Source organism: Phodopus roborovskii, unplaced genomic scaffold (assembly GCF_943737965.1).
Source record: "Phodopus roborovskii unplaced genomic scaffold, PHOROB, whole genome shotgun sequence".
Taxonomy (NCBI): Eukaryota; Metazoa; Chordata; class Mammalia; order Rodentia; family Cricetidae; genus Phodopus; species Phodopus roborovskii.
In genome coordinates, this window is record NW_026126567.1 from 22,102,722 (window position 1) to 22,128,370 (window position 25,649).

At 39.0% G+C, this 25,649-nt stretch overlaps 1 protein-coding gene across 1 annotated transcript in view; it reads left to right on the forward strand.

Annotated features, from left to right (window-relative positions):
* Positions 1–25,649, forward strand: part of LOC127235371 (oxidation resistance protein 1-like) — a 248,519-nt gene that overhangs the window by 165,074 nt on the left and 57,796 nt on the right. The window contains exon 3 of the mRNA XM_051202623.1: positions 4,024–4,220. Within this exon, the coding sequence (XP_051058580.1) occupies positions 4,024–4,220 (197 nt within the window). The remainder of the gene's footprint in view (positions 1–4,023; positions 4,221–25,649) is intronic.

Consider the following 25,649-nt stretch of genomic DNA (forward strand, 5'->3'; position numbering starts at 1 on the left):
CTTTAACAATAAAATCTGTATTCCTTTGGAGCTTCATGTGGATTCAATTGTGGGTAATGATCATTTTGGTTCTTGCCAGTAGTCTTGGAAGATGTCAACCAGAAACACATCTCAATCCAGTCCCCATCATTTTCTCTTGCACTTGTGTCTCCTACTTGTGAGGACTAAGGAATACCCTGCTAATTCCCTTTCTCTCATTCCCTCAGAAAAGAGGAAGTGTCCTCTGAGTGTCCTGTGACACCAGCATTACCATCTCTTAAAACAGGAGGGAGGCATTGCCCTCTGGGTTAACCATTTCCTAATATGTTCCTCGAATACTTGTATAATAAAATACACCAGGTATTTGAACCCCTGGATATCATGAAGATCCAATTGTTCATAGTCTATCACAGAATAACAGTATTAAAGAAAACCAATATTTAAATTCAAAATTTTGTTTTATGATTTTAGATTTCTGTTGGATTGGGCAACGTGGTTTTTTTTATGTAACAAAATAAAATGTAAAGATGGAACAAACACTATCACATTGAAGTTAAAGAAGACAAGCAAAAGAAGGAAAAGAGAGCAAGAGACAGCACATGAATCAGAGATCCACTTGTTGGGACACTTGGGAATCCCACAAAGATGATCAGCTGGAAGCCAAATACAGAGGCCCTTGTACTGCATGCAGGCCCTGTGGTTGGGTATCACAATGATTGTGGCCTCATGAGATGTGGTGGGAAAAGTTCCTTCTGTACTGGTATGGTAGGATGCAGAGAGTTATTTCAAATTTCTTGTGTCTCTTGAGACTTGCTTTCTATTTGAGTATGTAGTCAGTTTTATAGAAAGTATTATGAAGTGTAGAGAAAAGGTACATTCTCATGTTTTTGGGTAAAATGTGCTGTAATATCTGTTCGGTTCACTTGGTTTATCACATCAGTTACTACGAACATTTTTCTTTTTAATTTTGGCCTGCATGACCATCTTTTGGTGAGAGTGGGATATTTACATCACATGGTGACTTAAGCATTAGCAGTGTGTCTTTTATGAAATTTGGTTCCCTTGTGTTTGCAACATAGATGTTAAGAATTACAAAGTTCTCTTGGTGGAATTTTCCTTTGATGCCTATGTAGTGTCCTTCCATATCTCTTCTGATTAGATTGAAGTTTATTTTGTCAGATATTAAAATGGGTACATCAGCTTGCTTCTTTAAGTCAATTTGCTTGCGGTATCTTTTTCCATCTTTCTATGCTGAGTCTATCCCAGAAGTTGAGGTGTGTTTCTTATATGTTTCCACTTGTATGAAGTGAAAGGATAGACACTGTTTTTGCATACATTTTCTTTGTTAGAATGTTTCTTTTGTCTTCTTATTTGAGAGTGTTTATGTTGAGATACATTGATGACCAAAGATTAATTCCTGTTATTTTGTGTGCATGTGCATGCATAAGTATGTTTTCCTTCTTTTGACTTGGTTTGTCTGGATTTATTCATTTCCTATTGGAATTTTCCTTCTAGCACTTTCTGTGAGGCTGCATTTGTAGATAGATATTGCTTAATTTTAGTTTTATCGTGGGATGTCTTATTATGGTGATTGAAAGTTTGTTGGTAGTCTCACTGGCATCTGTGGTCTCTTTGAGTCTGTAGAACATCTGTCCAGGCCCTCTGACTTTTATAGCCTCCAGTGAGAAGTCAGGTGTTAAACTAATAGGTTTGCTTTTATATGTTACTTGGTCTTTTTCCCTTGTAGCCTTTTAATATTCTTCTTGTTCTGTATAATTAGTACTTGAATTATTATGTGCTGAGAAGAAGTTATTTTCAGGACTTATCTATTGGTGTTCTGTAAGCTTCTTATATCTTGATAGGCATCTTCTTATTTGAGTTAGGAAATTTTTCTTCTATAACTTCGTTGAAAATATTTTCTAGGCCTTTGAAGAAACTTGGGAGTTTCTTCTTCTTCTATTTCTATTATTCTTAAGTTTGGTCTTATCATAGTATCTCAGTCATATTTCCTGCATATTTTGTGCCAGGAATTTTCTTTCTTTTCTTTTTCCTTTTTTTACGTTTAACATTTTCTTTAACTGAAGTATCTTCTCTTCCATCTCCTATATTCTGTTGGTGAAGTTTGTCTCTGTGGTTCCTGTTAAATTTTTCATCTCTAACATGCTTCAGTTTGGATTTTCTTTATTGATCATATTTTCACTTTCAGGTTTTGAAGTGTTTTATTCATTTCTTCCATGCTTTGTATTTCCATAGATTTCTCTAAAGGGTTTATTCATTTCCTCCTTAAGGACTGCTGTCATCTTCACAAAGGCTGTTTTAAGCCCTTTTTCTTGTGCTTCTACTGTGTTGGAATATCCAGGGCCCACCATGGTGGGGTTGTTGGGCTCCAGTAGAGACATATTGTTCTGGCTGCTTGATTTCATTTTTATGCTGACATCTAGGCCTCTGGGATTAGGAAGATTGGAATTCTAGATGCTAATGTCTGCTCTTGTCCATGTTGGGTGGGTGTTTTGTTCCTTGGTTTTTATTTCCTCTCTGATTCTGAGGAGAGGGTGGTGGGTAGGTGTTGGCCTGGTAGGAAATTATTCTGTGATCCTGATAGATATGGACACTCTGGGTCCTGGGAGCCAACACTTAGAACAGGGATGTGTCTTGAGATATGGCTGGGGATGTGGCTGAGGGGGTTCACAGGGAAGAAGAAATCTGCCTAGTTAGTCCCCTGGGAATGAGGGCAGAGGATGAGGAGAGACCACAGCAGAAGGTCTGTTTTAGAGCTAGGGATGAAACTGAGGGACTGGACATTGAGGAATGGAGGAAGTTAAAAGATCTGCAGACTGCTTGCTTCCCTGCTCATAATGGCCTGAGTTAGCTAGGAGTGCCTGCTGGAGCTGGGAGCTGGGATAAAGCATTGAGGGAGAAGGGAAGATCTTTGGGATCCCCAGGAGATGGGTGTACGGGGAGGGAGACTGCAGCAGGTCTTGTGTTGTAGAGCTGGCTATGAGACTGGAGGGGTTGGTAAATGAAGCAAAGAACAATCAAGGTAGGCACTGATGTCAACCTGCCTTACAGTTCCACATGGGCACATATGTACCAACATACACACAAACATATACATACACACACACACACACACACACACACACAAACATACAATACAACATACACACACAAACACTCACATTTACACACAAATACACACACACACAAACATACACAAATATACACACACAAGCACACACATACACAAACATACACATGCATGCATGCATGCACACACACAAAAACACACACAATCTTACACACACATGTACATACCAAACACATGAAGAAGAAAAAGAAAAGTATTAATATATTCATTTAAACACAACCATTTCATTATATTTTGCAGAGCTGCAATTACTTATTTTAACTAAATTTTACTAGAGTACTCCTTTTAGACATAAATGCAAATGATCAAATGCAATTCTGAGACAGTTAGTCTTATCCCAAGCTGGCCTTAATCTCAGGATCCTTCTGATTTAGCTCCCAATGTTTCAATTATGTGTATGTGGCCGTCAATACTGGGTCAAATGTTGGTTTGCTGTTGCTAAATAATAGAAGCCCTTCATCACAGATGTTTTTTTAAAGATTACTATGTACACAGTCTTCTGCCTAAATGTATGCCTGCATGCCAGAAGAGGGCACCAGATCTCATTATAGGTGGTTGTGAGCCAATATGTGGTTGATGGAAATTGAACTCCTGACTTCGGGAAGAGCAGCCAGTGCTCTTAACCTCTGAGCCGTCTCTCCAGCCCCACATTGTTGATACAACTTAATGAATTTTTCAAAATGACTAGATGAACGTTTTTTTTCCTTCTAATTAGCTTAAACCTGTTTAAATTGTTTTAAAATGTTAGAGGGAAGTTTTCTAACTTCTCGATAGATCAGGTTCTAATTTAAGGCCAAATGTAACTCTGGTGCTAAAAACAGAAGGACATGATGGAGATAAGCCTGCAGCTGTCCCTTGAGTCGGTACTCACAGTGCGTGGTATTCTTCTTATATAGGTTGAAGAAAAAATCCCAGTCTGTGGATATCACTGCTCCAGGGTTCAACCCTCTGGGAGGTACAGGGAAGCAAGTACCACAAACCAGCAGGGCCCCTGCACCCAAGACTCCCATCATCGAAGAGGAACAGAACAATTCAGCCAATGCCCAGAAGCACCCTCCCAAGAAGACTGAGCTGAAGAGGTTCTACACCATCGGTGAGTGCCGAGTTTTCTGTATATGAACGAGTGCCACTTGGACAGCTTTATAGGTTCTGCATAGTTAAATGATGACTTGGTGCATAATTGTGTGTCTTTCTGATGGCTTGTGTGGGATATGGAAGATGGAAAACTACTAAAACCTTTAGCAAGTTAGGTAAGGAAATGGGCTCAGTGGCCATCTATATCCGAACTCAAGAAAAATCGTTATTTTATTTCAGCTTTTTACCTTATGTGTTGCTATTTTCATTTTAGCCATCCTCATCCCACACTGTTCTTGCAGTTTGCTTTTGTTCGTTTCATTTCCCTTTGGACTTCTAAGTCTCTGACCTGGTTCTGTCAGGTTGTAAATTCAGTGGCTGAAGTCAGCCTATAGCTTAGCCATTATGAAGGGAGAAAGTTACTGTGTTCTGGGGAATAACAAGTTATATTGGAGGACTGTTTGGACTTCTCACATTGCAAACTTTGGAGGGATGGAGTTCAAGAGTAATCATATCAGAAAGTAGTAGGCTGTGAACATGGGTCTTACTGGTATTATGCTCCTATGTCCCCAGACACAACAGTATTCAGTAATTTTGAACTTTACTGGAGAGTGTCACATAGCGGGACTAAGTTGAGCTGAAAACTTTTGTATACCTGTATTTCCAGCAGGTATACAAAACAAATGATTTTTCAACAATAACCATTGTCAGCATTTCAGGTATACTTGACACAAAGTTTTGTACCTGCGTCATGGCAGGAGATGAAAAGTTGGGGAGATAAGCAGGAAGTGTGTACATGCTTGTGCATGTGTGTATTGAATCGAATTTTTCATATATACATGCTTGTGCACGGGTGTATTGGGTGCACTTACTGCAGGGTCTTTGCCCAATCATGGAAAGCTGAACTGGGTCTGAGGAAAGGTAAGGGGCCACTCCCCCATTCCCCAGCCTCCCAGAATTCTCGAGGCAATCAGACGCAGCAGGGAGTCTAGTCAAGCAGGAACTCATTTATTGTCCCATAGCAGGCATCTTTTAAAGCAAAGAACCATGGAGTGGGAAAACAACCAGCCAATGGTTGTAAAGGGCAATTTATCACGTGCCTAGGCACCTTATGCTTTACCTAGTGCTGTTCATGCAGTGACCTCCTCTGGTTCGATCTAAGCAACCACTCATCTTTTTTTGTAAACAACTCAGGATTCACCCATCTGACTTCCCCTCAGTGCCATCTTTGCCTGGCTCCTGTGTTCTTCACTTACCTGTGTGTGTACATGCTTGGGCATGTGTGAATTGGTTGCACTTACCTGTGTGTGTACATGGGAATCTAGAAGTCAAGTATGTTCCTTTATTGCTCACTTTTTGAAACGGGGTCTCAGCAAGACTGGCGGTGAGCATTTCCCTAGGAACTGCTTGTCCCGACCATACTAAGCACTGCTCTTACAGTCCTATGCAGCCACACCTGGTTTTGTGTAGGTCCTGGGGATCTGAACTCTCACACTTGTACTGCAGGTATGTCTCAAAGCAATTTTTAAATAAATGAATTTGCAGCAGTTTGATTTCTTATCAATATTAATGGCATGTACTACCTGCATTAAAGGGTTAGTTTGAACCTCAAATTTATCGTGTCTGTAGAACCTCTTCTAATCTGACCCTCAATTTTTTTTAATGCTGAAATTTTTACTTTTAATGCTGAAATATATCAACTATATAACTGAAAGTTCTTGTCATAAAACAAATGCTTCAATATCCCTGGTTAAAAAAAATACTGTTAATACAAAACAACAATATTTTAAAATTCCATGTGTACAATGAGTCTCTCAAGGAATACAAGGGAATGCACAAATATATTTATAGGGGATTTATTAGAGTGGCTTGTAGGCTATGGTCCAGCTAGTCAAACAGTGGCTGTCTTACTGACAGAAAGTCCAGGAATCCAGAAGTTGTTCAGTCTGCAAGACTGGGTATCTCAGCTGGTCTTCAGTATATTCCAGAATCCCAAGAAGTGGGTTCTAATGACAGGGAAGAAATGAACTTGCCAGCATGAGTGAGGACAAGCAGGCAAATAGCAAATTTCTTTCTTCCATGCTCTTTGTATAGGCTGCCACCAAAAGGTGTGGCCCAGATTTAAAGTAGATCTCTCCACCTCAAATCAGGATTTCAGATGGGGTGGGTCTTCCTATCTCTATAGATTCAACCAGGAAAAATCCCTTACAGGTGTACCCGGCCACTTGCATTTTAGTTCATTCTAGATGTAGTCTGGTTGACAACCATGAATAGCTATCATACCATGTATTAATAATTTCACATTGCAAGATATATTAAGCCCTATAGTCTATCTCACATGATCCTCAGGAGAACTCTGCTATATTCTGTCTTAAGAGAGGAGGAATAAATAATGTCCAAAGGAACTAAAGGAAGGAACCATGAGCCATAGATTACAGACTGCAAACAAAATTCACTTAATATTTTAGCCCTTAAGAGTCAAATTTGTCACTGTGAAAGGTGTCTTGTCAGGGTCTCAATTCAGGGTTTGCGCAATTAAAAAAACAAAACAAAACAAAACAAAAACAGGGATCCCTCTGGTGGCAGAGTGCAGTACTACAACTAAATTGCATTCCAGAATGTTACAGTCAATGTATTAAAGTCAAACTAGACTCCTCAACAAGTAAAAGACATTCGTTCAAAGTAACATTGAATCAAAAATTGGTATCATGTAAGTTCATGTCAATGGAGTAACTAGTCTTTGAATAGATATAATTAACTTTCACTCATTTAAAATAAGTAGGGGGAGTGCTACCCTCTGTCTATATGCAACATCTAAATCTTCATTTGGACCTTTTGAAAATAAGAAGTCATTATCTCAGTACTGTGCCTCAGGTAAGAGCTTCTTCTATCAGCCTTTGTCACCAAGGGAAATTCTGAACCTGTGAATTGACGTTTTCTTCTGATAGCAACAGAAGGAGGGTCTCTGCATTTTTAGCTTGGGGTTTAGGAGTTCAAGTCCATGTGGCACAGCTGGAGTTTTGTTCAGCATATCACAAGGCTGAAATAAGCATGTTGACCAGGCTGAGGGCTCGCATGGTTTTGACCAGAGAAAGAGGTGCCTTTAAGAGCCTTCCTTCCCACTGGTGGGATTCCAATCCATTCAGCTGTGGGCCCACTTTCCTTGCTGGGTGTCAGTCAGGATGCACTCTTGGATCTGAGATGCCACTTTCCTCCTTTGCCTTGTAAACCTCCCTGTCCCTCAGCTAGTCATTCAGCAGCATCTGATTCTCTGGAACTCCTGATTTCCTCTTACATGGTCAACCCAGAACATTCTCTGTTCTTAAAGAACAGTAGGGAGGAGATTCAAGATGTTAGATGGGGAGAGCAGAATGCCGGCCCCTCTCTCTGGTAATAGGAGACCACGTGGAAATACTTAGATTAATAGAAATGGATTAATATTTAAGACAGAGCCAGCAGATTAAAAAAAAAAAACTAGTAACAGGCATTATATCTTTAAAAAAAAAAAAAAAAAAAAGGAACACATGAAATCAGTCAAGTCTACCAATGTTCCTGCCCACATATGTCACTAGAAAGGGACTAAGTCATTTCAGTCACCATGCAGAACCCATGCAGGTGGTATGGAGGTGGGGGATGGTCAGGGACTTGGAGACCCACCTTAGAATCCTGTCTGACAAATGTACTCACCTCGAGTGTATACACACTAAAATACCAGCACAGTTCAAGCAAAATTCCCTGAAAACACTTCCTTTGATGTCCCTTTTGATGTTTTTATTCCATTCCATTTAGTTTTTTAAGTATAATACCAACTCATTAAATTGATTTCATAATCTGTTAATGACTTATTTGTGTCCCAACGTTTGGAAAAACAATCACTGGGCTGCTAAGAGAAACTTCAATGACTAAAACTATTATTTTTGAAAAAAAAATAGAATTGTTAATTAGAACTAGAATTATAAGAAAAGCATTTAGTGGATTAGCTTTGATGGATAAATATGTGAAAAAAGAGAAGAATTTTTTTCCTGTTTCAAGTTATTATTATGAAATCTCAGCTTATAGATTAGGCTTGTCCCACTAGCTCTAATAACTTAAATGAACCCATTTCTATTCATCTACATGTTGCCATGCAACTCGTGGCTTTTACCTCTCCTCCATGGCTCCCTCTCTCTCTCTCTGTATCTGGCTAACAACTCCATCTTTGCAGAGCTCTCTTTGTCCAGAAGTCCCAGATATACCTCCTGCCTAGCTCTTGACTGTTTAGCTTTTTATTAAACCAGTCATAATGACACATCTTCACACAGTGTTAGGGAATAGTCCACAATATAGCAAAGGTTAACGGAGTATACTTAACACATCCATCCTTTGAAACCATACCCTCTACTTATGGAATATGAAACAAACTGTAAGCTCAGTTGTAATTCCCCATTTATCCCTCAATTCAATTATATGTACAGACTTCTGACATTTTTACAGATTTGTCATAAAGGCAGTGAAGAAAGCCATGCATATCAAATCCAAAATGAATCATCATTCCCTTTAGGGCTCAGATAACTCTGTGATGTATGTTCCTTGGAGATGGAGAGCCAGAAACTCATACATCATTAGCAGCTTCTGTGGACTTTGCTTAAAAGGGCTAGTATGTTTTCCACCCTTGGAGTTTTTGCTTCACAGTTAGGAATGGGGACAACTCTTGCTTGGATGGATATGTCTCCTACCAGTTAGTCAGTGAGGACAACATTGACAGTCCCAATCGGTACGTGCCCAGTGGAAGCTGCATCCAAGAGACACGCTTCTCAGAATGGAGCATAAACAGGAACCAGCCCTGCTTTCTCCTGTATCATCATGGTCATCTGTGGATGTGGGAAAAAAGTAGCTGGTCTCAGTGCACAGTGGGGAGTAGAGAATCTCTTCAAGGTCTTGCTGAGGAAGAAACTAGTAAGTGGGCAGAAGTGAACAGAGGACACAGGCTTAACGAACTCTGGAAGCATCAGGAAGTTAAAGGACAAGGATTCCTGCCTCGGAGAGGCCTGGATGAGATGATGCTAACTTCAGACCCATGCAAATAGCCAGGAGAGCACAGTCCTCTACTCTTGCTTAAGCTGTATAAATACTACCTGCAACCTCACAGAATGGGAAAATAAAACAAAACAAACCATCCCAGACCAAGCTCCTGTGCCCACCTAGGAGAATCCTTGGCTGACACATGTTGGAGTTGTGAATCTGAACCCGCATCATCTGAGGTTCTGTCTTCTCAGCTTTACCTTGCCATGGAGAACAGGCAGCCTATCCACCCCTTAGTATCAGCTGTTTCCTCCCATGGATCAGCCTTTGCCTTCTCTCCTTAGTGCATCTCACTGTAATACCTTATCCTGGTTAGATATCACCTATGACCAATCAATGTTCTGTGTACTCAGCCTTTCCAATTTCAATAAAAGAAACAATTCTGGGTTTATCGGGGGAATGCATATAAAACGCAAACCTTTCTATATATGTTCACTCATGAATTTATTCATTTATTAATTCATTAAGAATGTACTGAATTCCTGTTATACTTCAGGTCATATCCAAAATGCAATGAAAATAGGGTCAGATCTTGGCACATAGTCAAGGGACAATAATTTATTATTATATTATTATTATTTTTAAAACATAAGGCTGGTTAATAGAGAAAGGTGATAGGTTATTCATTAAAATGTGTTTAAATATTATGTAATTCTTATGAACAATCTAGCAGATGCATTATCTCAGCTCTCATTGAGAAATCAATTAGGTTTTCTTCAATTACTGGGCACTGGGTGTATTAATAATGGATTTTTCCAACAGTTGGTCTTTTGTCTTCTTTTCAATAGAATTAGTTTATAAAAAGATTAATGGAATTAATACTTGACGCATGAAAAGAAAAAGATTGAATGCCAACTGAAGGACCTACAAGGAAAACAGACAAGTCTTGTTTTTCAGGGAAAGATGCTACGATGTATTCTTCATTTCTAACACTGGAAGGCCAAGGCGTGTGGTTCAATTGTGTGGAGAGGAGTGAAATTAAGTATCTGGGAGAATATAGCAAATTCCAGAATGTGCTATAAGGATTTTCCCCCCAAATATAGTTGCTGTCTATTTAGAGTAGTATAGATGTCACCTTTACTCTGTAAAGAGGCAACAAGATTAGCAAACATTCCAGGTGATTCTATCGATGGACAGCTGAAGTATGGCCATTTAGTGCTTTTCATTTCTTTCTTTTGTTTTATGCTCACAAAAGCAGTCAAATTAGTGAAGAGGAACTTGACCTTCCAAATCCACGTTTAAGTTTGACCTCCTCACTTGTCCTGGCTAAGTGACCATGAGTAGGGTAGTTAGGGACTCAAAACTCAGTGTCTCCCATAAGAAAAGGAAGTAAATCTGATACTACTGAAAGGCTTATTTTGAGGCATAAGTGAAGTATTCTGAATGATATACTTATAATAGTGCCTACAACTTACATGTTCTCAGCATCGGTGAAGTTGTGCATGCATTAAGGGTGTAGCATAATAGAGGTGTCATGGCCCTGCTTTCATGAAACAAGTTTGTTCCTTTTTTCCCAGTTGAAAATCATGCAGTATCTCTCACTCCCAAGAAGATGAAGTTGATAACTGTAGAATTTTCATGTCCTGGATGCCTATTTTGCTCCTTCATTACAGATCCCAGTCCTGCAACCCAGGCATGACAAGCACTTGATAGTATAGTATCCCCCCCAAATGGCATCATGTTATATGTGCCTTCTGTTTCATTTCCTCCAGCTACCATTCTGCTACCTTCTCCTCTTTTAGCTTCTAAACAACTTTGCGGGTTTAACCTAAACTTTCTGTGTACCTGGTTGTACTTTTTTCAAGGCGGATGAACATAAACTGGTTTTAAAGAATTTAACCGGCACTGTCAGCAAGCGAAGCACCTAACAATTATTCTTTTGATACCCTGGGTAACTATGATCCTTCTACAAGGGACATAAACTATACCATCTCCACTGTAGTCCACGTTATGCTCCATGTCTACATCCTTAAGTGTTGAATAACTTATTCATGATCATAGCGTGTATGGGATCAGAGGGAAGACCTGGGTAGACTGTCCAAAGGGAAACAGCTCGCTTTCGACATGTTTTCAGGTCACTCTCTTGTCTCAAAAACAAAAATAAAATGGTACAATTGGCCATGATCTTGCTGGGTAGTTTCTCTAGTGCTTATCCTAAATATTGACGCTAATACAGATGCATTAAGACAAGAACCATACTCCTTACACCCCCTCTCTATCTCCCTCCTTCTGTTTTCCCTTTCTTCTGTCCTTCCCTTTTTCCTTTCCCTCATCGTTCATGTTAAAATGAGATGGCACTTGTGAAGCCATGACTTAATGTACTGATTGAGTCCATGATACAAGACATGTTTCCTTTAATGTACCTTATTTGCCAAATATCAAGTCAGGAAATGATCCCTAAAATACCGTATTTCAGTCTGTTGAAGTGTAAAGTCACAAATGTTACCTCTTTCCCTGCCTTCAGATTAGAATACCTCCAACAGCCCCAACATCATGAAGACTGGTCCAGTGCCAGTGTGTAACTCACTCTCCCTAATCAGTGCACACCCTGAAAAAGACTGCAGAATTGGGGGCTCCCGGGAGTTCTTCTCCATGTTTGGCAAAACTAAAACAGTAATGACTAGCTTGGCAATTGTAAAGGAATAACATCAAGGCACATATTTATCTGCTTTTTAATTGCAATATAGCAGACATTTAAAAATACCATCCCATTCTTGGTATGCTTCCGATTTTGAAGCCAGACAATTTAATTATAAGAACAACAGAAAAGATCAACTCTAATAAGAAGATACTACAACAGGAGTGTTTTATTTTTTTAAGAAAGAAAAATTTCTATTGCTGGAGGTGACACACTGCAGACTAAAAATAGGTCACCAGTGAACTAGAACTTTGTCTTTAGGCAAGAAGATTTCTTCATGCAGGGGCTCGAACTCCCTGTGATTTAGTCAGCAAAGCCATCTTGGTAGACAGGTTACCATCTTAGAGCAGAGAAAGGAAAACAGATGAGTGCTTCAAGGGCTCCAACTAAGTTATGTTGCTGAGAAAAATGACTTTTATTTGGATTGCAGTTGGTTCTGACAAGCTGATGACTCCTTGTGTGGTATAGGTCACAAGAATGTTACGGGAAATTATTTCATGGCTAAAGTTATTTGCCATCCGTGTAAGCCAGAGAGTGCATGTGTGTAAAAGTACGCCGGTCAAATTTTCACGCTGATGGAAGTTCAGGTTATAATGGCTCCAAGCATTGTTGTTGTTTGTTGTTGATTTATAGAATATAGACCTTAGGATCAATATAGGTTTAGCTCTTATGTCACGGTGTGTCTGTGCTGATGCAATAAAGGACTTGAAGGACATTGAGAATGGATACCAGGGATCTATAGGGATCTATTAGGGGAAAGCTTTCTTTTTATCCAGAATAGAATCGACCTCTGGCCTTGGGTGAACTTAGGATATTCCTGTCTGCTCTGATGATTAGAACATTACACACAGTTGGTATTTGCTCCCTAAGAGGTAACCCTGCTGAGCTTGTCAATCACTTGGCCAAGACAGCATCCCTCCTGGGGAAGGCAGTCACCTGCAGCCATATTAATGAAATGTGAGGAGTAACTTTTTCCTGAATAGGGTAATGCACTTATCCTTTCCAGAGACTGCACCCAAAATCCAGTCCCTGGCACAGCTTCTACCCTGGGGCCTCCGTGGCCAGCCTGCTTTTCTGGATGATTCAAAAGGTATAGCTTCCCCTTTTTCTTCTTTCTAGTTATTTTTATTTTGATGTTGTCTAGGCATGTTTCCCTGGAGACTCGGGGCTTTTCGTCTGTCTTCCTTCCTTTCTTCCTTTCTTTTGCATAAGGGGTTTTTGTTTTATTTGTTTTGTTTTTTGGGGTTTTTATTTTTAAGATTTATTTATTATGTATATTGTGTATATGGCCTGTACATATCCCTACAGGCCAGAAGAGGGCACCAGATCTCATTACAGATGTTTGTGAGCCACTACATGGTTAGTGGGAATTGAACTCAGTACCTCTGGAAGAGCAGCCGGTGTTCCTAACCTAAAGTGAACTCTCTTTCTTCCTGCAGCTGCTTGTGTGCTCTACAGCTGCTTGGTGGCTTCCATTACCTGTGGTTCCCATCTCTAATAAAACTGTCAGCACAGATTTGTTCTGTAAACTGCTGCTGGTTACATATAAGCCACACGATTTGAGGTAGTTTAGTTGTTCATACTTGTTTAGTGGGCTTCTGGGCTGATTTGAAGAGTCCAGAAGCCTGCCTGCTTCTTGTATGATAATTGGTCCATTTGAAATTTTGATTTGACTTATGTGTTTCATCAAGATTTTTAAATGACTTCATGAAACTCTCCCAATTTAATTATGTAAATTAAAAAAATACTTAGATGGTTTAAAAATAAAAACCAAGCAACAACACAAAAGCCCTGTCCCTTCTCCAGCCACTTCTAAACTCTACTATTAATGGTATTACAACCCCAAAGAGGGAACTTTGGTTTCCCCAGCAATAAAGGGAGCACTTGATTGGGCTTTTAAGTAATTTTTATTTAGCCTACATAAAATCCACTCTAAATCCTGAAGTCAAAGAAAACACCAGGACACCTTTAAACTCTAGAATAGATTTGAAAGAGTTACTTCTTTCAGGGGGAATAGATATATACATAAGCCTGTATGTAACTTGAATAACTGAACTTCACTGAGTAACAGAAAGTATACTTCCCGTGACCAGCACTACGTTTTCTCAATTTGTTTTTTTTTTTTCACTTTTGCCTGGATCCTGTTTCTTGTTCCCTGTCAGGGGCAATCAAGTTAGGATCGGGAAACACAGCTTAATCATAGCTGTGATAAATGGATTAAAGAATGTCAATAACCCCAAGGTGCTTTTTTGCCTCTGAGTTGGAACATAATAGTCTTATCACTTATTAAAAACAAATTATACCTGTCGACTTATGTAATGATTTCTAACTGCCTAATTAATCCTATGTTGGTTTAAATTGTAGAATAATTAGAAAGGCATTGTTCACGGTTGAAAAATAGTCATGATTATGTTTGAAATTTGCCAAGCTTTTATTGAAGTAAGTGTTTTCAACACTATCAGCCATGAAAAGGTGTCCATTCTACCCACAGTACTTCCAGGAATGTACTTTTTTACTCAACTATGGCTACAGGAAGAAATAATAGACTAGTAAGAAAGGCTTAGAATTCTCAACATAGAACAAAATTCATGGTAATTTGCAGCAGGGAAACATTTCCAAATTTTCCTAGTATTTCTGTTTGTAATGATTAGTTTTAACTGTCAACTTGGTACAGACATTGAAGAATTATATAGACCAGGTTGGCCTGAAGGCATGCCTTTGGAGGACTGTCTTGCTTGCATTAACTGAGGTGAGATGAATTTAACATTTCCTGAGTTTGGGTCCTGGACTGTCTATGTCTAGTGAGGGAATTGAGTACAGGAAGCCTGCATGCATTCATTTCTCTCTTTTCTTGACTGTGGATATGATGGGACTAGCTGTTTCAAGTTCCTGCCTTGACTTGTCTACGATACTGAACTGTAACATAGAAACCTAACTTGAATAGTGCCTTTCTCCCCTGACTTTCTTTTTATCAGTCTATTTTACCACGATGGTAGGAAACAAAACTAGCACACCAGTTTTCAAAGAGTATAAATTTAAAGAAATTTGAAGATATTATATACAGGCCAAAATAAAACTGTGGACATTTCTGTCTCAGTTACTTTTCCGTTTTTGTGAAGAGACACCATGGCCAAGGCAACTCTTATAAAATAAAGCACTTAATCAGGAGCTTGCTTACTGTTTCAGATGGTTAGTCCATGGTCATCATGGCAGGAAGCAGACAGACATATTGTTAGAGCAGCAGCTGAGAGCTTTGCATTCTAATCTGTAAGTAATAGGCAGAAAAAGAAAGAGTCACTGGGCCTGGCATAGACTCTTGAAACCTCAGAGCCCACTCTGTACCCTGCAATGCACTTTCTTTCACAATGCCACACCCACTTCAGCAAGGCCACACCTCCTAATCCTTCTCAAACAGTTCCACTAACTGGGAACCAGACATTCAACTATATGAGCCCACGGGGGCCATTCTCACTCAAACCATCACAGTTTCCTTTAAGAACTTTTTTCTTCCCAATTCATAGGTAAAGATATTTCATTATATGTAAAAAGTACTTTAGTATTTATGTTCCTCAATGAAGTTTTTAATCATGTTTATAATTATAATCCATAATATGCATAGGAAAATAAAAGAACTAGTTCTACTACTATTCCCTGCAACAATTATAAAATGATTTATTTTATTAATTACTATAAATTTATTAATTTTTAATTATTGTGTGTATGTGAGAGTGGGCTCAGAAGACAATTTTCTCAGGCCTGTTCTCTCTTTCCATCATGGGTTCTGAGAATTGAACCCAGATCTCCAGGCTTAGGAGACAAGTGTTTTTACTTGGGGAGTCATCTTCCTAGCCCTCTTCAAGGTTTTGAAACTAATTTCACTACAATTAATAACTTTGGATATTCACCTAAAGATTTAAGCAAACAGCTTTATAGAAAAAAAACCTACAAAAAATTAATCCACTGAGTTTAAAGTCATATTCTCAATTGATCTGTTCTCATATATGTCTGAAAATAATTTCATGGAATCCCATTTAACTATTGTGTGAGTAGATCTTTATGTATTCATGCTGGTGGTTCTTGAATGACACATGCTTTACTTTCTCCATAATCATAACAAAAATGACTATGACCAAATCATAGTCAAAGCCTTGGCATCTTATCTGTCTCAGTTTTGTCTGGCCATTCATTTGGTAAGCCTTTCCTACAAATTCCTTATACATTTTAATTTTGTTGCTTTGTATGCTTTTTTCTTTTTCATGCTCATAGACATTTTAGATTGAATAAAATAAATAGGAAGAAAGAAAACAGAGTATTTGGTGTGTTGAGGACCTTGTCACAGAGTAAGTTTCTTCAGTGGGATGTCGGCATTAAGGAAGTAGGGAGGATGGATTGCAACCAGTTCTCTAGTGGCCGATTTGAAAATGATGCTATGGCTATTTGAGCTCCTAGAGATCTGATTCTTTTTAAATTCCTTCCACTTCAATTTAATTCAAGTTTATTTTTAACTAATCATAAAAAAGTGTGTGTGTGTGTGTGTGTGTGTGTGTTTGTGTGTGGTGTTTATATATACCATGCATCTAGTCTACAAGTATATTCCTAAAAGTATTAAGTACACAGTCTGTTGTGTATATGAATAATCATGCATCAATATGGGATTAAGAAGATGAGGGATCTCTGGGTTGCTAACACTTCAGTATCCCTGTTTGTTAGAGTTTGTTTTGTTGCTTAAATTTCAATACATATTGGTAGAAAAGATATTGATTTCTTCTTATAGTTCCTTGATCTATAATGAGCAATAAACATTACTGTTACTGTAGTGGAGATTAAGTGCTCTCAGAGAGTTCAAGTTTGTGACTATATTTTTAGAGCATCTTGCAGATTGATTCAAAACAGATTTCTCTACAATTGGGTAGTTTGGATCTTGAGGTCTTTTCAAGTGTTATCTTAGTAGAGTCAAGAGCAACACGATACATGGATTATAAGAGCAGGGTACCGGGTATGCTAACTAGACAAGAAGTCTTCACAGCCTGTCTTAACAACTTCCTCAATCTGAGTATGGTGATATACACTTGTAGTCTTGTACTTGCAAGGCTGAGACAGAAGGATTGTGAGTTCAAAGCTAGTCTTGGCAGAAAGACAACAATAATTAAAAAGCCCTCCCATTGCAGATCTTTTTGAGTTGAGGAACACTCTTGAAAACAGAGTGTATGGTGGGGACTGAGACCGGGATGAACTACAGGAAGCTTCATATAAGGCAGAGAGGAGCCTAGAAAATGATGCCCAATCTCTAGATTCTTGTGTTCATTTTCGACTTTGGAGCTACATAAACACATTCAAACCTCAGTTCAGGGGTGGTTTTTAAAAATGGCTGAATGCCAATCATGGCTAATAGTTGCAGAGGTGGCTCTGAAGAGAGGATCAGTCAGGTAAGGACTAGTGTGCTGGACCTTAGAATTTAGACTAACTTTGGAACCTTGGCAGCTTGGGAAGGGGTTTTGCTTAGGAAAGTATCTTGATAACTTTACTTTATAAAGGGCTGTTTCCAGTGCCATGTGAAGATTGAATTGGTATGTGTGTGCTTATGTAGAGAAGAATATTGTAAACATATAGATTAAGGGATAAAAGATACCACGTGACATATTGTTCATGAGATTTGATTCTGGAATAAGTTATGCTTGGGTTTGGGTCATAGTCTCTCTGTGCTATTGGAGAGATCATGTAAACGCCCTGACATTTAACTTCCTTAGGAAACTAACTACAGGGTATTCTCCCCTGCCACTCAGGTCTGTAAGAAGGTTTGGATGATATAATGAATTAAACTGATCACTAGCAAAAAGCCTACGGTAGATGTTAACTGAAAGGCAAAATGCCAAAACCATTCTAATGAAGAGTGATGAGAACCTAAAGTGAAAGAGAGGCAATGTGATTCCAAAGGGATGGGTATCATAAATTCAGAAGAACTGATGAGGAGCTAGACATGAAAAGGGGGATGTTCTAGTTACAGCTATAGATTTCAAATACAATAAACAATGACAACATTGTTCAATCAAAATTACATGTCCTCATTAATAAGTGAAATGAGCATCTCTGTGTATGCAAAAAAAGATAAAAACACACAAATTAGTATGGAAGGAATGGTCCTTTGGAACTAACAGGTGTTGAATTTATGAGCTCTACATTTGTTAGAAATATCAGCAAAACTAAGTGTTAAGTACATGGGGGAATAGCCCACAGGTGCAGTGCTAGTATAGTTAATAACACATATATTACTTTACTACACTTTCCATATATGTTACCCAGTATCCTCTGGGGTTCCAGAATTGTATCCAAACCCCAAACTGCAATTAGTTTTCCTGTATCCTAGCTTCTTTCTGTCTATGAAAATTCATGGTGTCTTTTTTTTAAAGCTTATCAGATGTGTGTAGCATTCAACTCAATTTAATAGCACACACAACAACTATAGCAAAACAAAAAAGCACAAACTAATACAACTTTACCAAATACAGAATAAACTGGAATTTTCTTTACTGTGTAAGTTATAATGGTCTTAAATAGTTGTTATAATTGCTCCCTCTTCTTTATTGAGCACAGAAGAATTCAGGGCCCAAAAGCAGTCCCTGCCTTACTTACTGTGGGCGTGGCATCTGATTGTACATATTCAACTTAAGATGTCTTGTGAGTCCTCGTTGTTATGCTGGTGTTGAGCTCATGGTTGCCTCTGAGGATTTCTGGAATTCTTACTTGGTGGGAACAGAAAGGCAACAGGTTGAAATGAAGCTGGGGATGACCTGAGGTGGAGACCATCTTTGTTATCTTCTTACTGCTATTTGATCCAATAGGTTTTTCCATTTTTACTCTCTATTGGCCACTTAAGAAATACATGAAACTGTATCATTCACAACAGTTGACCATGATTGGACCTTGACATCATGGGATTATAAAATAAAAGTGTTTTATGAACACTGTGTGGAGAAGAGAACAGATTCTCTTCAAAAGTAAGAAAGATACCATCATCTTCTTGTCTCCTTCCATCTCCAGGTATGGCTCATGTATTCTAGAATAAGAACTCTGTTGACAAAAATTCATCAACAATAAAAATATATCTGTACTTAGCAAGTTTCTGGATGGTTTAGTTGTTGAAAATTACACTGATCAAATTTGTCCCTCAGATAACAAGGTAGGATATGGCACATAAATCAATCAATACTGAAGCTGGCCAGTAAATGTTACTGATATTTATGTTAGAAAATGCAAGTAAAGGTTTTTCCATGTAGAAGTAGTAACTATTCAATCAATCTATAATAATGAGTACTCTTAGTTTAGGGAATTGATACATTGTTGGTATGTCAGTATCATTCAGGGCTATAGTAGCATACTGACTGTCCTTTCCCCAGGCCCCTTCTCAATAGTGTGTGGAGAAGGCAGTCATTTTGAACCTGATATTATAAATCTGAACATTTTCTCTGGAGCTATGAATTGGTCTTGGATTCTAGACTGACAGCTATGGGGCTTCCATGGGACTGAACTAGGCCCTCTGCATGTGGGAGACAGTTGTGTAGCTGGGTCTATCTGAGGGTACCCCTGACTGTGGGACCAGCATCTATCCCTGGAACATGAGCTAGCTTGTCAGAGCCCATTCCCTATGGTGAGAAGTCTTAATGCAGGTGGGAGGGGCTTTGTCCTGCCTCAATTTAATGGGCCAGGCTTTGTTGACCCCACATGGGAGACATTACCTTGAGACACAAGTGGATGGGGGGGGCTGAGGGGTGAGGCAATGGATGGGGGTGGGTGGGATAGGAGGGTGAACTGTGGTGAGAACGCAAAATGAAATTAAAAAAACAAAATTAAAAAATTTTTTCTTAACATTTTTGTTAGAGATTTCTAACTACCCTCTGAGAGAAACCTTTGTTCATAATATATTAACAAATCCTGACTGGGAAAGACTTGGAAGACACATACAATGACTCAGGATTTATCTTTTTTAAAGATGCCACCATACGTCCTCTAGAGACAGGTTTCTGTATCTGGCCTGTTATCTCGGCTCTGTTACCCATTGATTCGGAGAACCAATATGATCAGATATCTTGAATATTCAACAACATGAATCTTATTGTCATTGTTTCCCATAATATTACATGATATAAAAACATCCCTGGCAAAGCTATTCTTATCCAATCTTTCTTGCTAGAAAAGTAGTAAGAGCCCACTCTTTTTTTAAATGGTCCATTGGTAATATATATCATTCTTCTGTCATTGTAAGTAATTCCTCATGTATGAACTACTTTTTCTCTCACTGCAGACATAAATAGTTATAAAAGCAGAAAACGTATTTGCAAGACCCAAGGATGCAGCTCTCCAGGCTGCATGTGACCCAATGATTATGATGGGTGTTTCTCTGTTCAGTTCTCAGTGGTATATGAATATACTGACTTTCATAGCAAGACTATGTGCTTGCTCTCTCTACAATACCAGCATCACATTTAACACATGGCATGGCCATATACAGGAAAGACTAAAAGATAAAATCTTATACTGTTGCTTAATGATAAGCATAAGTGGACCATGGAAATGCAGGGGCAAATGGTTTCCCTATAGAGACAGGCTAGAGGCAAAAGGAAAAAAAATATATAGAGAGCAACCGACAGACCTTTTAAAATAGGTAGAGATGAGTTGCTAGAAGCAAATAATTTGAAAACATGAAAGGAAAAAAAAATAACACTGCAGCAAAGATGCAAAGATGGGGGTTTAATAGTACTCAAAAGCAACCAGTTGTCACTCAGAAGTCAAAATTACAAAGGATCCCATCACAAGTAGAAATATCTAACTCCCTTAAAAATTCAAATGGGCACTATATCTGTTATCTAAAAAGCAGTTGTCAGTTCAGGTGGCTATGACAAATTGCCATAGAATTAAGCAGCAAGCCTTCCTTCTGGAGACAAGTCCAAGAGTAAGATGCTGGCATCCTTGGTGTCTAGTGAGGAGGGCCTGTAGCAGACAACCGTCTTCTCATTGTACCTCAGCATGGCATGAAATCTGAGAGTGAGAGAACGTTCTCCTGTTATCTGTATAAGGACTCTAAGCACATTTCAAAGGCCCCACCCTCATGACTGGATTTAATTCCAAAGAGCCTGCTTCTGGGTACCATTGCATTGAGAATTAGGCTGTATTGAGTTTGCAGAAGACAAATATGTCTAGTTCATCACAGCCATGTACAAGAGGGTGTGGAAGCTAGTAGTTCAGTAATGGAGCTTTAGGAGCAGGAACATAGTTCAGATGATCAAAGATGGCAAATAAACAGGTGGGGGCAATGCAGGTGGGGGCAAAGTACCATGGGAGGTTAAAAGAAGGGAGCTCTCAGTTCGTTTAGCAACAAGAAGAGGTGGCTTTAGAACAAAACGGTTTATTATATTTGAGGTGGGTCTTTGGCTGTGGGAAGGATTGAAGTGCTATTATCGAGAGAAAGATGCCATGGGACAGAGCTTGGGTGGAGGGGTTTCTATTGGGGTAAAGTGCATAAGAAAGGAGGGAGGGGAGAGGGGAGACTGGCCTCTGGGGAAAGGGGTGGCAGAAGAGAAGAGAGAAGCAGAGAGAGAGAGAGAGAGAGAGAGAGAAAGAGAGGGAGGGAGGGAGGGGAGAAAGGGAGGAAAGAGGAAGAGAGACAGAGAGACAGGCAGAGATTTGAGATCCTCCTTATCCTCATGGCCTCTTGGAGCCTCGGATCCTTGGTTTGACCATTTGTAACAGAGGTGGGTGCTTCTGGATCCAAATGAAATCATTCTGAGCATTGTTTTTTTTGTTTGTTTGTTTGTTTGTTTTTTGGTTTTTTTAGCACAATTCTCCAAGCAAAGTTCAAAACAGCATCTTGTTTTGAAAAACATGTTCTGTTGCTTATGCCATGTTTGTTACTGTTTCATTCCATTCTGCTATTCTAAAACTAAGATAGGCTCTCTGTCTAAAGTGTGAGAAATCTTGTGGTTGTGCCCTTTGTCTTAGGTTCAGGATCCCAGACTCTTGTGACAAACTCAGTGATATGAATGACTTATAGCCAGGCACGTCTCATGCAGGAAGACAAAGCTCAGGTTCATCATGGATGTGAGGGGAGGAGGGTCCTATAAGCAGCGGTCAGGGAGAGAAACTTGATTGGTTGGAGCCACACTAGCGTTGCTGGCACAGTAAACTCTGGTGTTGGCAGGATTTCTAATCTTCATTTTACAAGCAAGATTCTGAGTGATCACCTGGCTTATCCAATGTCACCCTGCCCATGAGTGTTAAAGCAAGGATATACGTTCACTTTTGACTTCAGACCCTACCTTTTTTTCCATTAAATTTCCTTTTTCTCCATACTACGTATCCTATCACCTAGTGTGAATTTATGATGTGTGACAGTGCCTGGGTCAGTTCTGTGCCAATTGGGAAGTGCTAGACAACCGTTGCTGTCATTGATAGAAGTAGAACATCATTTATGGTTCCTAAGGAACAATCAATAAATAACTGATGAGCACAGTTACGTGTCTAGTTTTGTTTACGTGTAATTCAACTTCTCAGATGTATATTTGAAATATCTTTTTATAATTAATACATTTCTCCCATTGAAGCATTGTCATGCCATTTTTGTATTTTAAATTAAGACAGAATACCATTGGTGTTTAAAACTCTGTGTATGGTTAGGCTTAGAAGTGTGTGTATGCATATCCTCTAATAAAATCTAAGTGGGGCTTCTACTAAGTGGGACTTCTACAGTTTCTATATTTACACCCTCCTAAATCCCAGATCCATAAAATTTCAGTAGTATTTGTCTTGTAAATCAGAATTAATCTCACTAAAACTACTCTTCCGAGGGCTGAGAACAAATTCTTCAAGAATGAGTCATGACAAATACTGTGTTTTAAAACAGAGACTTTAGATTAGGAAGTATTTAGATGTCTTGACTTCAACAGAACCTTTTCACAAATCTCTTTAGGACATTCAATTAAAAAAAAAAGCAGGAAAAAGCAGGAAATGGACATAAAAAAAGACACCTAGTTTGAGAGCAGTTAAAAATGAGTGGTCAGATGGGGTGTGTTCCCCCAGGATCCCAAGACTATTTCCTTTTATTTCCAGAACTTCTGTGTTACTGCTTTTAGTTAGATGATGTCCTTCTGTATGCTGTGAAAAATCTGATGATGAATGAGCAAGCCACAGCCACACATTACCCCCTTAGCTTCTCAGAGGACAAGAGAGCTAGTTCCTGTTTCTTCCCGCTTGTATCTTCTCTCCACCCAGCAATTCCTGTCTGTCTGTACAGACCTCCAGACCTCTATGGTTAACCAGTGGCAAGCTCCTTTCTCAGACCTTCAGACAGGCTTTATTTGTACAAGCAAGATATCACCTCAGTTTGACCGATGTGTTTGTAAGAAGCAGTGTAGAAGAGACAAATATCTCGGCTATCCAATCAAATAATGCCTGGTTTATACTTCAGGTGTGTGCCAGTGAGATGGTGGGCAGGTGTACTTGCCATACAAACCTGACCTAAGTTCAACCCCAGATCCATAGTAGAAGAGGACCCATTGCTAAAAATAAATTGACCCTGACCTCCACACAAAACACACACTTTCCCCACCACAATAATATTAACTTAAACTTTTAAGTTTCAAAAGTGAAATACAAGATTTCTTTTTTCCTGTGACATGGTGTTAGGGATTTTCTTTTATTTAGTTTCTGTATTATTAGACAGATGATTTCATTGTCACTCCAAAAACGAAATGTGAACGATCATGTCTTTTAATAAGTATATCCTTTAAAATATGTTAAATGTTTAACTGATAAGACATAAGTAGTAACCTACTATGATATATTATAATTGTGGAGGCCTGGAAAGACGGCTCAGTAGTTAAGAATATTGGCTGCTCTACCAAAGGACCTGGGTTTGATTTCCAGCATCCACATGGCATCTCACAACAGTTTTTAACTCAAATTCCAGAAGATCCATTCCTGTGTACCAGATACACATGTGGCACATAAACATACATGCACATAAAACATGCATACACGAAATAATAAATTAAAATTTAAAAAGAAGTATGATACTTGATGCTCTACAGTCGTTACAGGCCTGTGAGAGACACAGAGATCTCCCTTCAGAGTCCTGGGGTAGCTGGTGGTTTCAGTTTGCCCACATCCTCTGGGACTCAAACCCCTTACATACATATGGTGTGACATTTGTGCTCTACATTGTTCAGGAAATAATAAGGCGGTGGGGGGGGGGATGACATTTTCAGTACAGACAAAATTTCCAAGCCCTTTTTTCAAATGTGCCCGTGGAGTTCCTGAACACATACTTGCATGTATATAGATGTGTGTGTGCGCACTCCCACCTAGCACATGCAAGTGGCAGGAGACAAAGCATGACTTTGGGGGCCTTCTTCAGTTGCTCTCTGCCGTATTCATTGACACAGACTCTTTGAGTTGAGTGCAGAGCTTGCCTATATGGCTAGTGTAGCTAATCATCTTTCTCCAGGTATCCCATCTCTGCTTTCCCTGGGATGACGGCATTAGAAGTGGGTTGTCATACACACTCAGTGTTTACATAGTTTCTGGAGACCCAAAGCTCTTATCTTTGCGTTTTCACAGCAGGTTCTTTACCCACTGAGCCATCTTCCCAGTCTTTTTGGAATTAATGGTCACCCATTATTGTTTGAATCATGGTTGTAAAACTCACATGGTATCAATAAATAGGCCAAATTTTATCTCTTACATTGACCTCAAGACAACATTTGATTCTTCCTAGCATCTTGGAAATACTGAGTTTGGCAAATTAGTGACTCAGTTTAGATGCAGGGAATTAGTTTTATGAGTTACAGAAACAGTTGGTGCCAGAGAAGGCTGGCAAAGCAGGGTGAGAAGTTCAAACACCAATAGAACCTAGAGGTGCCAGGAAGGGAGCAGGATGTCAAAGGTGGTGTAGCAGAGACACATAAGAAAATGGGGCTAAGATGTCAGCACTCTGGCTAAGCCTAGTATTATGGCTTATATTGGCCACTGACATTGCACATCACCCTAATTCATCTTGATCAGTGTATAAGCTTTTCCCTAGCAAATATATGAGGTGAAGGCTTATGGGAAATAGCTTGTGTGAGATCACAGTCTGGAATAGATGGAGTAAGGACTGAAGTCTGGCTACTGTGCAACTGTGTTTAGTCTTTGGTCAACAGGGCATGTTATTTCACACATTGAATAGTTTAACTTTCTAGGATCCTTAGAGCTAATGCTTTAGATGTACACACACACACACACACACACACACACACACACACACAGTTTCAAAGCTCGAGTTACACTTGGAAACCACCATGAATATCACAACCTGATATCCTCAAGTGAAACAAGGTTACAAAAAAATTGATTAAAATTAATTAAACTGAAATAACTATTTGTTAGCTGATGGCACATCCAAGGATAGAAGACAAAGAACTTAAGAACTCCAAGGAATTATGGGGGAAGAACTTCTTAGACATGAAATTATTATAAAGAACTTTACAAATTAATAAGAGGTTGTTTTTCTGCCAGGGACTTTTTTTTTTTTTAGAAAATTACACATGCATATATTTGCATAATATAATCATAAATTTATTGGTTTTAGTAAATTTCCAGTGTGGTTTATATGCTTTGCAGTTTTTGTTTTGTTATTCTCATTGTCTTCGATAAAATGATCATGCATTGCTGTATATCATTAGATTCAGCTTATATGCTTCAAATCTGTTATGCTAATAG